Below are 15,986 nucleotides of genomic sequence, written 5' to 3'. Positions count from 1 at the left end.
CCCAGCTACTCGGCAGGCTGAGGGGCAGGAGAATCGCTTGAACCCGGGAGGCGGAGGTTGTGGTGAGCTGAGACCACGCCACTACACTCCAGCCTGGGCGACACAGTGAGACTCCGTCTCAAAAAAAAGAAAAAGGTAGCTTTCCACCAGGAGCGGTGGTTCACGCCTGTAATCCTAGTACTTTGGGAGACCAAGTGGGAGTCGGATGGCTTGAGCTCAGGAGTTCGAGAACAGCCTGGACAACGTAGTGAAACCCTGTCTTTACAAAAGAATACAAAAATTAGCCGGGTGCGGTGGTGCTCGCCTGGAGTCCCAGCTACTCGGGGGGCCGAGGCGGAGGATCACTTGCGCCCAGGAAGCGGAGGTTGCAATGAGCCAAGCACTCCACTTGGAGGACTGCACTGCTGTCCTCCAAGGTTGGGTTGGGGAATGGGGTCTGGAGAGGTAGTTCTGAGGCCCCAGTTCCTTTCTCAAAAAAAAAAAAAAAAAAGTAAATAAAAGTCACTTAACTGAGGCCTCTGCAGTGTAACTGCATATTTCAGGCTCTGGGAAAAGAGGCAAGAGTTCCAATCGCTACTCCTTAAACTCGGAAAGGGGCCTTTGGGTTTCTAAGCTCAGTGTCACATATAACAGATGCCTTCGTTAAAGCAGTGTTTATTTTATGTCTAATTTAAAGAGACAGGGTCTCACTATGTTGCGCAGGTTGGAGTACAGTGGCGTAATTACGGCTCACTGCAGTCTCGAACTCCTAGACTCAAGGGATCCTACCCCTTCACCTTCCTGAGTGGCTGGAACTACAGGCGGGCGCCACCCCGCCTGGCTTGAGTTTCGTTTTTAGCTAGAGTTGGCTGGCTCTCGGTATCGGCACGACAAGAGATGCTAGTTTAAAAAGCGCAGAAACAGGAACCTGCATTTTCCAGCCTAAGGCCGACGCAGTTGCAGGAGACCCCGTAAGCGGGCCATGTTTTGTATTAAGTCAGTGACTGACTTCGTTCGCTCGCTTCCGGTGGGCGCAGAAACGTCATCAGACAGCGCCGGAAGTGCCCTCGTGCTGCCTAGGAGACAAGACGCGAGGCCGGCAGCGCCCACCCGGTCGCCATGGAACTTCCCCTAGGGCCTTGCGATGAATCCCGCGCCTGGGACGATGACTCGGACCCAGAGTCAGAGACAGACCCAGACGCGCAGGCCGAGGCCTACGTGTCCCGCGTTCTCAGTCCGCCAAAATCCGGGCTGGCGTTCTCGCGCCCCTCGCAGCTATCCACGCCCGCCGCGTCCCCGAGCGCTTCGGAGCCTCGGGCCGCGTCCAAGGTTTCGGCCATAAGTGAGCCGGGCCTTCTGAGCCTTCCCCCGGAGCTGCTGCTCGAAATCTGCTCCTACCTGGACGCCCGCCTCGTGCTTCACGTCCTGTCGCGGGTGTGCCACGCGCTGCGCGACCTCGTGTCTGACCATGTCACCTGGAGGCTACGCGCGCTGCGCCGCGTACGCGCGCCCTACCCAGTGGTGGAAGGTGCGCGCACTCGGGGGCCGGGGGCGCCCGCCCAGGTCAGGCTTGGGGCGGGCAAGAGGTACATGGGGTGTTCCGGATACAGCCTCTGGTGCAGGCTTCATGGCTGTCCTGGCTCAAGCTGGAGGCTGAGGTAGTTACTGGTGGTGCCGAAGCCCCTGAGGATCTCTGGGTGGACCACGAGGCAGTCAGGCACTTGGGGTCCTGAGGCTGTGAAACCCTAACATGGGGCTGTGGTCCCTGGACGACTCAGGATCCAAATATCCTCAGTCTTGGGGTCTTGTGATATTAAGCCCCTGACCCCTGACTGGGGATTGACACAAGGGCTTGAAGTCTTAGGCTCTGGAGTTTATGCTGGGGCTCAAAGTGAGCCCAAGGATCCTCAGGTTCTGAGTCCAGCTTAGAAGCTGAGACAGCAACTGTTGATGTCAGAACTCCTGAGCCCTAGAGCCTTGAACCAGTTAGGGGTGAGACAGTGGCTCTTGGCCCTGAGCTGATTGGTTCCTGAGGGAAGACAGTTTTGGACCTTTGAATCGATATTGTTGATCCTGAGATATTGTTGATTCTGATAGAGCTGGATACTCAGGCCCTTAAGCCAAGATGTATTACAGCTTGGGTGTTTGATACCCTTATCCTGGAAGCTTTGATTCTGCTTCCAGGTTAAGATAATCAAACACTCAACCTTAGAGTGGAATCAGGATCACTCCAGGATCAGTGATTCTCAAGGTGTTGCCATCCAACCCCCTAGGTCAGACTCTCCGAAACAGCTTAATAAACATAGATGCTTGGACCCCGTCCATACCACTGAATCTGCATCTGGGGCTTGCATTCTGCATCTTGACAAGGCTCCCCAGTTTCCAGATACTGTTTGAGAAACAGCCCCCTTGGTCTGGTTCAGATGGCTGAGGCAGGGTTAGTAATGAGGTCCCAGCTTCTATGCGGAGCCTGAGGTCAGACCTCAACATCCTGAGACTGCTCTGCCCTGAGTTTGGGTTTGGGGATGGCGCCTGGAGAGGTAGTTCTGAGACCCCAGTTCCCAATTTCTGGAAATTGGAGTGAGTAGTCCTAGACCTGCCTGGCAAATGGGCAGGCAGGTGGTCCCAAGACCAGAACCTGGGTCAGCTTGGGGCGGGTGTAGGGATCTCCATGGGGTTCTGTCCAAGTCTGGTGTAGGGTGGGCTCCCTGGAAGCCAGGGTTGGGCTTGGCCAACTGGCATGGGTGCTAGGGTCCCTGCCCACCGGGCACCCTACTCGTGGTAACCCACAGAGAAGAACTTTGACTGGCCAGCAGCCTGCATTGCGCTGGAGCAGCACCTGTCCCGCTGGGCAGAGGATGGGCGCTGGGTCGAATACTTCTGCCTGGCCGACGGGCACGTGGCTTCCGTTGACTCAGTGCTGCTGCTCCAGGTGAGACGGGGTCTGTGGGGGGCCAGGCAGGGGTGGGCCAGGGTGGCCCTGACAACATCACCTTGCTTCCTTTCCAGGGTGGGTCACTCTGTCTGTCGGGCTCCCGAGATCGCAATGTCAACTTGTGGGACCTGCGGCAGCTGGGGACGGAGTCCAACCAGGTTCTGGTCAAGACCTTAGGCACTAAGCGAAATAGTACCCATAAGGTGAGGGGTCAGGTGGGGATAGGAGGTGTGAGGCCTCAGTAGGGCATCTTGGTTAAGGCCCCAAGTTTTGGTACAGGACCGCATAGATTTGAATCTGACTTTTCTATCCTTGGTGTGACTTTTGAGTGAGATGTGTGACTTCTCTGTGCCTCAGTTTCTACTTCTGTCCAGTGGGTGATTAGGATGAGGATGAAGGAGATGCATTATGCATTAATGTGGACATGTATTAAGCTCAGGCTTTTTTTTTTTTTTTTTTTTTTTGAGACGGAGCCTCGCTCTGTCGCCTAGGCTGGAGTGCAGTGGCGCAATCTCGGCTCACTGCAAGCTCTGCCTCCCGGGTTCACGCCATTCTCCTGCCTCAGCCTCTCCGAGTAGCTGGGACTACAGGCGCCCGCCACCACGCCCGGCTAATTTTTTTTTGTATTTTTAGTAGAGACGGGGTTTCACCATGGTCTCGATCTCCTGACCTCATGATCCGCCCGCCTCAGCCTCCCAAAGTGCTGGGATTACAGGCATGTGCCACTGCGCCCAGCTAATTTTGTATTTTTAGTAGAGCCAGGCTTTCTCCATGTTGGTCAGGCTGGTCTCAAACTCCCGACCTCAGGTGATCCACCTGCCTCGGCCTCGAAGTGCTGGGATTGCAGGCGTGAGCCACCGCACCGGTCTTTTTTTTTTTTTTTTTTTTTTTTTGGAGACGGAGTCTCGTTCTGTCACCCAGGCTGGAGTGCAGTGGCATGATCTCAGCTCACTGCAACCTCCGCTTCCTGGGTTCAAGCGATTTTCCTGCCTCAGCCTCCCGAGTAGCTGGGACTACAGGTGCATGCCACCACACCTGGCTAATTTTTTTTTTTTTTTTTTTTTTTTTGAGATGGAGTCTCACTCTGTTGCTAGGCTGGAGTGTAGTGGTGCAATCTCGGCTCACTGCAACCTCTGCCTCCCAGGTTTAAGCAATTCTCCTGCCTCAGCCTCCTGAGTAGCTAGGACCACAGGTGCCCACCACCACGCCCAGCTAATTTTTGTATTTTTAGTAGAGATGGGGTTTCACCATGTTGGCCAGGATGGTCTCGATCTCAGACCTCGTGGTCTGTGCGCCTCAGCCTCCCAAAGTGCTGGGATTACAGGCATGAGTCACCCGGCCTTTATTTATTTATATTTTTATTGAGACAGAGTCTCACTCTGTCACCCAGGCTGGAGTGCAATGGCATGATCTCGGCAACCTCTGCCTCCGGGATTCAAGTGATTCTCCTGCCTCAGCCTCCCAAGTAGCTGGGATTACAGGTGCCTGCCACCATGCCCAGCTAATTTTTTTTTTTAAATGGAATCTCACTCTGTTGCTCAGGCTGTAGTGCAGTGGCTCAATCTCAGCTCACTGCAACCTCGCCTCTTGAGTAGCTGGAATTATAGGCACGTGCCACTGTGCCCAGCTAATTTTTTTGTGTGTGTATATATATATATATATATACACGTATATATATACACATATATATATATAGTTATTTATATTTATATATTTTTTTTCTTTAGTAGAGACGAGGTTTCGCCATGTTGGCCAGGCTGGTCTCAAACTCCTGGCCTCAAGTGATCTGCCTGCCTCAGCCTCCCAAAGTGCTAGGATTACAGGCATGAGCCATGGTGCCCGGCCAAGCTCAGGCTTTGACACACAGTAGGTGCTCAATAGATGTCAGGTACACCTTGAGAGGCCCAGTGCAAAGCAGTTATGAGACTGCCCTTGGAGATCAGCCAACTCTGAGCATGACTGTCATCTCGTGAAAAGTGGCTGTGGAGGAGCATCTCCACCAGTCGCTAAGGTGGTCAGGCTGGTGGCTGAGAGCTTGGGCTTGGGGCCAGGATGCTGGGTTCAAATTCTCACTGGGCTGCTTCCTGGCTGTGTGACCTTGAGTGAGAAACTCAGCTTCTCTGGGGCCCAGTTTCCCCATTTGTAAAATGAGATACATGATAGTGCCCTCCTCAGTGGGATTGGTGGGCAGTAAGTCAGCATTCACCACCCTGTGCATATTAGCTCCTGAGGCAAGGGATGTTTTCTGCCCAATTTGCTGATGAATGAACTGAGGGAGGTGATACGGTTTGCCAAGTCACAAAGTAGAGGCCACACTCTTAATCACTTGTCATGTGGCTTCAAACCACCACTGGTGCTGAGTCTCTGCAGAACTTGACTTAGAAATGTTATTGGGCCAGCGTGCAGTTAGTTGCTCAGGCCTGTAATCCTTTTTTTTTTTTTTGAGACGGAGTCTCGCTCTGTCGCCCAGGCTGGAGTGCAGTGGCGCAATCTCGGCTCACTGCAAGCTCCGCCTCCCGGGTTCACGCCATTCTCCTGCCTCAGCCTCTCCGAGTAGCTGGGACTACAGGCGCCCGCCACCACGCCCGGCTAATTTTTTGTATTTTTTAGTAGAGACGGGGTTTCACCGTGGTCTCGATCTCCTGACCTCGTGATCCACCCGCCTCGGCCTCCCAAAGTGCTGGGATTACAAGCATGAGCCACCGCGCCCGGCCCAGGCCTGTAATCCTAACACTTTGGGAGGCCGAGGCAGGAGGATTGCTGAACCCAGGAGTTCGAGACCAGCCTGGGCAACAAGGGAGACCCTGACTCTACAAAAAGTACCAAATAATTAGCCGGGCATGGTGGGCAGGCACCTGTAGTCCCAGCTACTCGGGAGGCTGAGGCAGGAGAATGGCGTGAACCCAGGAGGCGGAGCTTGCAGTGACCCAAGATCATGCCACTGCACTCCAGCCTGGGCGACAGAGCAAGACTCCGTCTCAAAAAAAAAAAAAAAAAAAAAAAAAACCGGTGTGGTGGCTCACGCCTGCAATCCCAGCACTTCGAGGCCGAGGCAGGTGGATCACCTGAGGTCGGGAGTTTGAGACCAGCCTGACCAACATGGAGAAAGCCTGGCTCTACTAAAAATACAAAATTAGCTGGGCGCAGTGGCACATGCCTGTAATCCCAGCTACTAGGGAGGCTGAGGCAGGAGAATTGCTTGAACTTGGGAGGCGGAGGTTGCAGTGGGCCGAGATCGTGCCATTGCACTCCAGCCTGGGAAACGAGCAAAACTCCATCTCAAAAAAAAAAAAAAAAAATTAGCAGAGCGTAGTGGCATGCGCCTGTAGTCCCAGCTCTTTGGGAAGCTGTAGTACAAGGATCGCTTGAGCCTGGGATGTGGAGGCTGCAGTAAGCCATGATTGCACCACTTCATTCACGCCCGGGTGATACAGCAAGACCTTGTCTCAAAAAAAAAAAAAAAAAAAAGAGTTCCTGGCCAAGGCACAGTGGCACACGCCTGTAATCCCAGCACTTTGGGAGGCTGAGGCAGACGGATCACCTAAGGTCAAGAGTTTGAGACCAGCCTGGCCAACATGGTGAAACCTGGTCTCTACTAATAATACAAAAATTAGCGGGGCATGGTGGCACAAGCATGTAATCCCAGCTACTAGAGAGGCTGAGGCAGGAGAATCACTTGAACACGGGAGGCAGAGGTTGCAGTGAGCCAAGATCAAGCCACTGCACTCCAGCCTGGATGACAAGAGTGAAACTGCATCTCCAAAAAAAAAAAAAAGTTTCTGGGTGGAGTGTACCTTTCCTGGACTCTGAAGTCAGGCTGACCCATGGACACAAACTTTAATCTGTACTCAACTTGAACTTGCTCTGGGTTCATCTGTGCAATGGGGGTGATCACCTGGAGCCAGAGTTGGGTGTTGCACTTACTGCAGCATCTATCACAGTGGGCATTGGGGAGGAAGAGCTATGTGGCTTTGGGTGAGTCTCTTGACCTCTCTGAGCCTTACCTGCAAAAACAGAACGATCCTAGTCTGGGACCCCCATGGGCTGTGGCAGGTGTGTGACTGCTGCTCCTGTCCTGCAGGGCTGGGTGTGGTCACTCGCAGCACAGGACCACCACGTGTGCTCCGGCTCCTGGGACAGCACAGTGAAGCTCTGGGACATGGCAGCGGATGGGCAGCAGTTCGGTGAGATAAAGTGTGTGAGGGCCTGGGCAGGGGGCCTGCGGGGATAGGACCCTGTCCGGCCACAGCCAAAGCCCTGTGGTCTGTGTGTCCCTAGGGCCAGCTCAGCCGTGCTGTGCCTCTCCTACCTGCCTGACATCCTGGTGACTGGCACCTATGACAAGAAGGTGACCATCTACGACCCCAGAGGTGGGCCAAGAGTCCTGGGGCCCAGATTGGGAGATGTCGTGTTGGGAAAGGAGACGCTGGGGCTTCACAGCCTGGCTGGGGTCATAGTCACATAACCAAATACTCACCACTCAGAGTGGCCATGCTGTGCTGGTACAATACAGGCAACTTGGGCAGTGGGTGCAGATGAAGCTTGGGCAGCCCTGGGGGCAGGTTAGAATCCTGGCTGTCCCACTTCCTAGCTGTGTGACCTCCAGACAAGCTTAAACCTTGGTTTCCCCATCTGTGAAATCCAGATAATAATACCACAGCAGCCCCATGGGGTTAATGGGGGAAGATGATAATAGCAACAGTGGTGGTTTAACTATGTCTTTTTATGCTGGATGTGGTGGTGCCCACCTGTAGTCCCAGCTACTCCAGAGGCTGAGGCAGGAGGATTGCTTGAGCCTAGGAATTTGAGTCCAACTTGGACAACATAGTGAGACCCCATCTCTAAATGAAAATTAATTAAAAATATATAAATAAATTCATTTACATAAGCACCTAGAAGGAACACTTCCTGGAACATAAGTATTTTCTGTTATTTATCCATTCATTTTTCTTTTTTTCTTCTTTTTCTTTTTTGAGACGGAGTCTCACTGTCGCCCAGGCCGGAGTGCAGTGGTGTGATCACAGTTCACCGCAACCTCCACCTCCACCTCCTGGGTTCAGGGACTCTCCTTCTTCGCCTTTCGATTAGCTGGGATTACAGGCGCCTGCCACCATGCCCGGCTAATTTTTGAATTTTTAGTAGAGATGAGGTTTCACCATGTTGGCCAGGCTGGTCATGAACTCCTGACCTCAGGTGATCCACCCACCTCAGCTTCCCAAAGTGCAGGGATTACAGATGTGAGCCACCGCGCCCGGCCATTTTTCTTTTTTTTAAATAGAGAACGAGGTCTTGCCATGTTGCCCAAGGTGATCTTGAACTCCTGGGCTCAGATGATCTGCCCGTATCAGCCTCCCAAAGTTCTGAGATTACAGGTGTGAGCCACTGTGCCTGGCCTATTTATTCATTCTGCTTTTGTTAATTGAAGGGCCAGTGTACCTTGTCCAGGCAGAGCTGGAGCGGGGCTGCGGGATAGAGGCATGTTTCAGGCCAACCTGAGGGTGGATGCAAGACTGAGACCACCTTGGTCAGCTCTGTGCTAATAACAGTAGATGGGATCCGAGGAGGGATATGGGATGTGGACGGGGATGGGCAGAGGCCTGGGGTTCCTGTGGAAGCCTAGATTTACCTGAGGTGGGAGAAGAGAGATGGGTCACTCTGTGGGGTGGGGGAATGAGCAGATCGAGGGTTTTGCCAGACAGGATGGAGACCTGGGATGCTCCCGTGGGCTGGGCGGGGGGCCTTCGAGGGGCTCTGATATCCCTCCTCCCCGGCCCATCACCCATGAAGCTGGCCCAGCCCTGTTGAAGCGCCAGCAACTACACTCCAGACCCGTGCTGACCCTGCTGGCGGATGACCGGCACATCGTCTCAGGCAGCGAGGACCACACCCTGGTGGTGGTGGACCGCCGAGCCAACAGCGTCCTGCAGCGTCTGCAGGTGGGCCCTCCCCAGGGTCTGGAGGGATGGGGACTGTTGCAGGCTCAGCCCGGCCTGAGCTGTCCTGTCCCTTGTCCCTCTTATAGCTGGACTCCTACCTGCTCTGCATGTCCTACCAGGAACCCCAACTCTGGGCTGGTGACAACCAGGGCCTGCTGCACGTCTTCGCCAACCGCAACGGCTGCTTCCAGCTTATCCGGGTCTGCTGGAGCTCCTGCCCCTGACTGTCCCTCCCCCTGGGCTTCCTTCCTACCCCTGAGCCCCTGGTGGTGTGGGGGAGGGTGGGCCTTGGGAGAGCCTCGCCTGAGTGTTGCCTGATCCCCCTCCTGCAGTCCTTTGATGTGGGCCACAGCTTTCCCATCACTGGGATCCAGTACTCAGTGGGAGCCTTGTACACCACATCCACTGACAAGACCATCCGGGTGAGGCTCCTGCCCAGCCCCCACCCCAGGACAGTCCCTGCCCCTCCCCTACCTCCATCAGCCAGGGGCACACCTCTTGACTTTGCCCATTGCCCCTCACTAGGTGCACGTGCCCACAGACCCACCAAGGACCATCTGCACCCGAAGGCATGACAATGTGCTCAGTAGGGTAAGGTCCTGCCCCATGTGCCCTGCCCAGCTGGCCAGAGCGCCATCGTCCCTGACTCCTCATGTTCCTCCCCATTCCCAGGTCTGTGCTCAGGGCAACCTGGTGGTGGCCGGCTCTGGGGACCTGTCGCTAGAGGTCTGGAGGCTGCAGGCCTGAGCAGGTGGATGTGGATGTGGATACTGCCTGCTGGAGGCTGGGCTTCCTTCTCTGTTCTTGGGGGACCATCCCCAATGTTGGTGCTGCCTCCACCCTCACCCTGTGGGCCTAGGGCACAAGGAGTCCCGGCCACATTCAGGTGAGGGTCCTGGCCTGGGCCTATGCCCGGGGGAAGGGTGAAATTGGGGTTCAGGCCCACCCAGGGGGCTGCTCCCCACTCTTGGGCCCTGGTTTTGTTATGATTTGGATGCCCTGCTCTCAGGTGAGAGCGAAGGAGAAATAAACCTGACACGTTGGTGCTTGGGCCTGGAGTGTGAGTGTGGTTTGCCTGCTGGGGCTCTGCCTGCGCCTGCTTGGGGCTGGGGGGCTGTGGGCCTGCGTGGGAGTGACTGGGAGAGATAGCAAATCTGGGCTGGGGGGTGCGTGTCAGCTGTTGCTGTGCATTTGTTTGAAGAGGGAGAGTCGTGAGGATCATGGGCACCTGTGTCTATGATGTTACGTGTGTGTGTCATGTGATGCGTGTGGTGTATAGATTATGACTCAAATCCTGGCCATTTGCCTGCATGGTGGGAAGGGGTACCTGCTCAGGGTATCCCATGGGTGCTGGGGAGGGCAAGAGGAATGGTGTGCTGTCCGTCCAGGTCTCCAGGGTGTGTGTTTGCTGCTATGGCTGTGACCCCAGGGGCAGGCCAGGGAGGGAGGGAGGCTGGGCCAGTTATGCACCTGGCCCCTGCAAGCCCAAAGTCCCACTGGTCTCCCATCTCAGCCAGGCTCAGCCATGCCCTAAGAAGTATTCACTTCATATTTATTGAGGCCCCCTGGTTTGCCCAGGCCACAGGGTGGCATTGTCCTGGGTTCATAGGATGGCATAGGGCTTCTTCTCCTTGAAGGGGTTGGTGGCGGCCGGGATGCCAAGGAAGGGGTCCCTCTTGGCCTGCTCCGTGCAGAACTGCAGCACATCGGTGGCCATCTTGGACACCTGCAGACCAACTGGGTCAGCCAGACCAGACCCAGGCATGCACCTGTCCCCTGGCCCATGTGTTCCCACCTCTTCCCGCCTCCTGCACTGGCCCCGACCCTCACCTTCACTCGGTCGATGCCTGCCTCCATCTGGAGCTGCTCCACTGCCCAGAGGGCCTGCCCAGTGTCACTGTTGATGGCCACCTTGCTGGACATCTGGGTAAAGTGGGCAGGCTGTGGGCAGCAGGCCCAACCTCAGTCCCCTAGGGGGAGCCTAGGGCTGCCCGAGGGTTCCCGCACCTCCTCCTATGTTCTTTGGGGGCTGCAGGATGAGGGTGGCTGCTCCTGGACCCATCAGGCCCACACACCTCGGCTAAGGGCTCCAGCCCAAGCCATGTCTGGCTGCCTGGTCCTCTGGTGGCCACCCTGCTGTGGCTCCCTCCCCAGCCCGGCCTGTCCTCTCCAACTCCCTTTTCTCCCTCTGCTACCCCTGCAAAGACTGAAGCCAGGACTCTCATGGAGTGAAATGTCACCAGCTGCAGCAGCAGCAGCTGCCTCGGCTGAGGGGGTCCCTGCCCCAGGAGGCTCTGTGGCTACCCTGGTGTCACGTGTTACCTGGGTCCCTGTGGGCTAGGTGCCTTGGCTGGCGGAGTGAGGAGGCCCTGGCCTCACCCTTACCTGCTGGATCTCCTGCTAACTGTTCCCAACACATCTGCTTTGTCAGCCTCTGCCATCTCCAACATGCAGCCTTGCCTCTCCTCCTCTCGCCACTGCTCAGGCCCAAATCTCCAATGCCTCCATTCTCCATTCTTTTTTTTTTTTTTTTTTTTTTTTTTTTTTTTTTTTTTGAGAGAGAGTCTTGCTCTGTCACCCAGGCTGGAGTGCAGTGGTGCAATCTCAGCTCACTTTCAACCTTCACCTCCCGGGCTCAAGTGATTCTCCTGCCTCAGCCTCCTGAGTAGCTGGGGTTACAGGCATATGCCACCACACCCAGCTAATTTTTTTTTTTTTGAGATGGTATTTCGCTCTTGTTGCCCAGGCTAGAGTGCAATGGCGCTATTTCGGCTCACTGCAACCTCCGCCTTCTGGGTTCAAGCGATTCTCCTGCCTCAGCCTCTCGAGTAGCTGGGATTACAGGCATGTGCCACCACGCTCGGCTAATTTTTTGTATTTTTAGTAGAGACGAGGTTTCACCATGTTGGTCAGGCTGCTTTTGAACTCCCGATCTCAGGTGATCCACTTGCCTCGGCCTCCCAAAGTGCTGGGATTACAGGCATGAGCCACTGCGCCCAGCCACACCTGGCTAATTTTTGTATTTTTAGTGGAGAAGGGGTTTCACCATGTTGGCCAGGCTGGTCTCGAACTCCTGACCTCAAGTGATCCATCTGCTTCGGCCTCCCAAAGTGCTGGGATTACAGGTGTGAGCCATTGTGCCTGGCCTTTTCTTTTTTTAAGCCCAGGTTCTCGCTCTGTCGTCCAGGCTGGAGTGCAATGGTACAATCATAGCTCACTGTAACTTCAAACTCCTGGGCCCAAGTGATCCTCTCACCTCAGCCTCCTGATTAGCTAGAATTATAGGCGTGAGCCACCGTGCCCTGCTAATTTATGTTTTTAACTTTTTGTAGAGATGATTCTTACTATGTTGCCCAGGCTGGTCTTAAACTGGCCTCAAACGATCCTCTTGCCTTGGCCTTCCAAAGGAATTAGAGGCATAAGCCACTGACCCCTGCCCCACCTGAGATTCTAATATGTGCCCAGCACTGTGCAAAACCCAAATTAGCAATGAAACAAGACAAAACCTTGCCCTCATGGAGCTGCCTTTCTAGTCAGGCAGGGATGGACAACAGAAAATGTACTCAGTGAAAGAGTATACATGTGAAAGGGAATATGAAAGAAGAATAAAGGGGAGAGGAGTGGTCAGGGCAGGCCTCTCAGAGGAGGTGACATTTGAACTTAGGCCCAAAGGAGGAGAAGGAACTGAGAAATGGGGTGTTCTAGGCAGGAGGAGCAGCAAGTACGTGACTCCTTGGACAAAAAAGAGCTTGGTGGGTTCCAGGATAGCAAAGAGGTCCATGTAGCTGGAGAGGAGAGAGGGAGGGAGGGTCAGCATGGTGGGAGATGGGAGCAGGGAGGTTGAGAGGTGCCTTTTAAGGCCACTGTGAAAAGCTTGGATGTTACTTCCAGAGGGAAGCTACCATGAGGAGGTTTTAACAGTGACGTGTTTGATTTATGGTTAAAGAGCTGTGGCATGCGCCTGTAGTCCCAGCTACTGGGGAGGCTGAAGTGGGAGGATCACTTGAGGCCAGGAGGTCGAAGCTGCAGTGAGGTGTGATTGTCCCACTGCACTCCAGCCCTGGTGACAGAGTGAGACCCTGCACCAAAGAAAAAAAAAGCTCTCTGATTTTAGCTGTTAGGTGGGAGATGGGTTGGAGGAGACCAAAGCCAGCTTGTAGGCTATGGGGATAAAGAAAATACCTGGATTTCGGACCTACTTTATAGGTAGAGGTTGGCAGACATGCTGAGAAGGATGGATGTGGGGTGTGAGAAAAGGGGAGACAGCAAGCTCCACTCCTCATTTTAAATTTTTATTTATTTATTTTTGAGACGGAGTTTTGCTCTGTCACCCAGGCTGGAGTGCAGTAGTGCCATCTCGGCTCACTGCAACCTCCACCTCCTGGGTTCAAGTGATTCTCCTGCCGCAGCCTCCTGAGTAGCTGGGATTACGGGTGTGCGCCACCACACCCGGCTAATTTTTGTATTTTTTAGTAGAGACGGTGATTCGCCATGTTGGGCAGGCTGGTATCTAACTCCTAACCTCAGGTGATCCACCCGCCTTGGCATCCCAAAGTGCTGGGATTACAGGTGTGAGCCACCGCGCCCAGCCCCAATCCTTATTTTTCAGTCTAGTGGATGAGTGGAGGGTGGGGCCGTTTGCTGAGATGCAGAAAGATCAGGGATAGGTAGAGAGGGAACTGAGGGGGCAACTTTGAGATCCAAGTGAGGACGTCAAGGAGGATGTCTGTCTTCTCCAACAAGGTAGGCTCATTCCAGCCTCATGGCTTTTGCTGTTCTGTCTTCCCATGTGCAAGGAATGGCCTCCCTGCATCTTCACATATGGGGATTTTGTCAGCCTTCTGGCTTTGGCTCAAATCTCACCTCCTTGGCGTCCTTCACCCGTCCCTCCAATTAAAATCCTGAACTTCTCCATCTAAAGACTCAAATCATCCTCTTTAAATCCTGATTGCGCTGGGCGCAGTGGCTCACACCTGTAATCCCAGCACTTTGGGAGGCCGAGGCAGGCGGATCACAAGGTCAGGAGATTGAGACCAGCCTGACCAACATAGTGAAACCCCATCTCTACTAAAAATACAAGAATTAGCCGGGTGTGATGGCGCATGCCTGTAATCCCAGCTACTCGGGAGGCTGAGGCAGGAGAATTGCTTGAAACCGGGAGACAGAAGTTGCGGTGAGTTGAGATCATGCCATTGCACTCAAGGCACTCACCACTGTTGTTAACTTTCTATCTTCCCAGATTGTGGGCTCCAGTAGGGCAGGGTCCACATCTTGGTCTTGTTCACTACTAAATCCTTAGTGCCTAGCACAGAGCTCACCATAGAGAATAGATTACATGAATTGTAGAGTGAGTGAATAATCCTGTTGGCCGTATGCACTGTTAGGAGGGTGCGTTTGAGATACAGACAACACCGAGGGTCTCACAGTCTTGCAGGAGGGAAAGAGACGTCAGCCCTGGGTCCCAGAAGAGGCCACTGACCCAGTGGAAGTGCAGGGAAGGCTTTCCAGAGGAGGTGGAGATGACAGCTGCAGCTATAAGGGAAGGAAGAACAGAGCGTTATGCAGTATGTGAAGGCTTTGGAGACTTGTGAGGGCACAAACCGGGCTCATTATCCAATTAGACAAAAGTGGCCGAGGAAGGCTGAAACTGTATCTAACTCTGCCTGGTGACAAGTCCTGTCCATGGGTGACGCTTAAGAAGTGACCCTCATAAAAAAATTAGCTGGGCACGGTGGTGCACACCTGTAGTCCCAGCTAGTTGGGATGCTGCGGTGGAAGGATGACCTGAGTCCGGGAGTCAGAGGTTGCAGTGGGCCGAGATGGCACCACAGCACTCCAGCGTGGCGACAGAGTGAGACCCTATCAAAAACAACAGCAGTCCAGGTGCGGTGGCTCACGCCTGTAATCCCAGCACTTTGGGAGGCCGAGGCGGGCGGATCACGAGGTCAGGAGATTGAGACCAGCCTGGCTAACACGGTGAAACCCCGTCTCTACTAAAAATACAAAAAATTAGCCGGGCGTGGTGGCCGGCGCCTGTAGTCCCAGCTACCATGGAGGCTGAGGCAGGAGAATGGCGTGAACCTGGCAGGTGGAGGTTGCAGTGAGCTGAGATCGTGCGACTGCACTCCAGCCTGGGCAACAGCGCAAGACTCTATCTAAAAAAAAAAAAACACACACACACACAAAAACAGCAACAACAACAACAAGAACAACAACAAAACCATCCTCCCCTCTCGAGGGGACAGAACAGAAACGAATGAGCGAGTGCTGGGCAAAGCGGTGGGTCTCCAGCAGGCGGCATTAAAATAGGAATCTTGGCCGGGGGCGGTGGCTCACGCCTGTAATCCCAGCACTTTGGCAGGCCGAGGCGGGTGGATCACCTGAGGTCAGAACCAGCCTCGCCAACATGATGAAATGCCATCTCTACTAAAAATACAAAAATTAGCCAGGTGTGGTGGTGGGTGCCTGTAATCCCAGCAACTTGGGAGGCTGAGGCAGGAGAATCGCTTGAACCAGGGCGGCAGAGGTTGCAATGAGTCGAGATTGCACCACCGCACTCCAGCCTGCGCAACAAGAGCATAACTGTCTCAAAAATAAATAAATAATAAAAATAAAAAAGAATCTTCACTCATGGGAAGTCGAGAACACATGAAAAGGAGTAAAGGCCAGGCGCAGTGGCTCACGCCTGTAATCCCAGCACTTTGGGAGGCTGAGACGGGCGGATCACCTGAGGTCGGAAGTTTGAGACCAGCCTGACCAACTAGGAGAAACTCCGCTTGTACTAAAAATACAAAATTAGCCAGGCGTGGTGGTGCATGCCAGTAGTCCCAGCTACTCGGGAGGCTGAGGCAGAAGAATCCCTTGAACCCGGAATGTGGAGGTTGCGGTGAGCTGAGATTGCGCAATTGCACTCCGGCCTGGGCAACAAGAGTGAAACCTTGTATCAAAAAAAAAAAAAAAAAAAAAAAAAAGAAGAGACCGGGTGCGGTGGCTCACGCCTGTAATCGCAACACTTTGGGAAGCCGAGGCGGGCGGATCACGAGGTCAGGAGATCGAGACCATCCTGGCTAACACGGTGAAACCCCGTCTCTACTAAAAATACAAAAAATTAGCCGGGCGAGGTGGCGGGCGCCTGT

At 54.1% G+C, this 15,986-nt stretch overlaps 2 protein-coding genes across 2 annotated transcripts; one reads left to right on the top strand and one right to left on the bottom strand.

Annotated features, from left to right (window-relative positions):
• Positions 1-1,041: 1,041 nt before the first annotated feature.
• FBXW9 (F-box and WD repeat domain containing 9) lies at positions 1,042-9,908 on the top strand. Its single transcript, XM_055236420.2, has 10 exons — positions 1,042-1,507; positions 2,772-2,911; positions 2,989-3,117; positions 6,996-7,108; positions 7,193-7,284; positions 8,702-8,850; positions 8,937-9,050; positions 9,183-9,272; positions 9,376-9,441; positions 9,523-9,908. The coding sequence occupies exons 1-10, from the start codon at positions 1,099-1,101 to the stop codon at positions 9,595-9,597; spliced, it is 1,377 nt and encodes a 458-aa protein (XP_055092395.1). The 5' UTR covers positions 1,042-1,098; the 3' UTR covers positions 9,598-9,908.
• A 244-nt stretch (positions 9,909-10,152) lies between these two features.
• On the bottom strand, positions 10,153-11,371 carry GNG14 (G protein subunit gamma 14). Its single transcript, XM_055236421.2, is given in 3 exon segments — positions 10,153-10,569; positions 10,572-10,773; positions 11,236-11,371. Coding segments are annotated over 2 exon segments (318 nt in total). The 5' UTR covers positions 11,236-11,371; the 3' UTR covers positions 10,153-10,453.
• Between the last annotated feature and the right edge of the window lie 4,615 nt (positions 11,372-15,986).

Source organism: Symphalangus syndactylus, chromosome 13, assembly GCF_028878055.3.
Source record: "Symphalangus syndactylus isolate Jambi chromosome 13, NHGRI_mSymSyn1-v2.1_pri, whole genome shotgun sequence".
NCBI lineage: Eukaryota > Metazoa > Chordata > Mammalia > Primates > Hylobatidae > Symphalangus > Symphalangus syndactylus.
This window is presented reverse-complemented; position numbering and strand designations above follow the sequence as displayed.

Bases quoted from the DNA above. Each gene is read 5' to 3' on its own strand.
- FBXW9 (XM_055236420.2), top strand. From the start codon at position 1,099: ATGGAACTTCCCCTAGGGCCTTGCGATGAATCCCGCGCCTGGGACGAT. The intron at 9,051-9,182 runs GTCTGCTGGAGC...CCCCTCCTGCAG, and splicing joins GCTGCTTCCAGCTTATCCGG to TCCTTTGATGTGGGCCACAG. The intron at 9,442-9,522 runs GTAAGGTCCTGC...CCCCATTCCCAG, and splicing joins ATGACAATGTGCTCAGTAGG to GTCTGTGCTCAGGGCAACCT.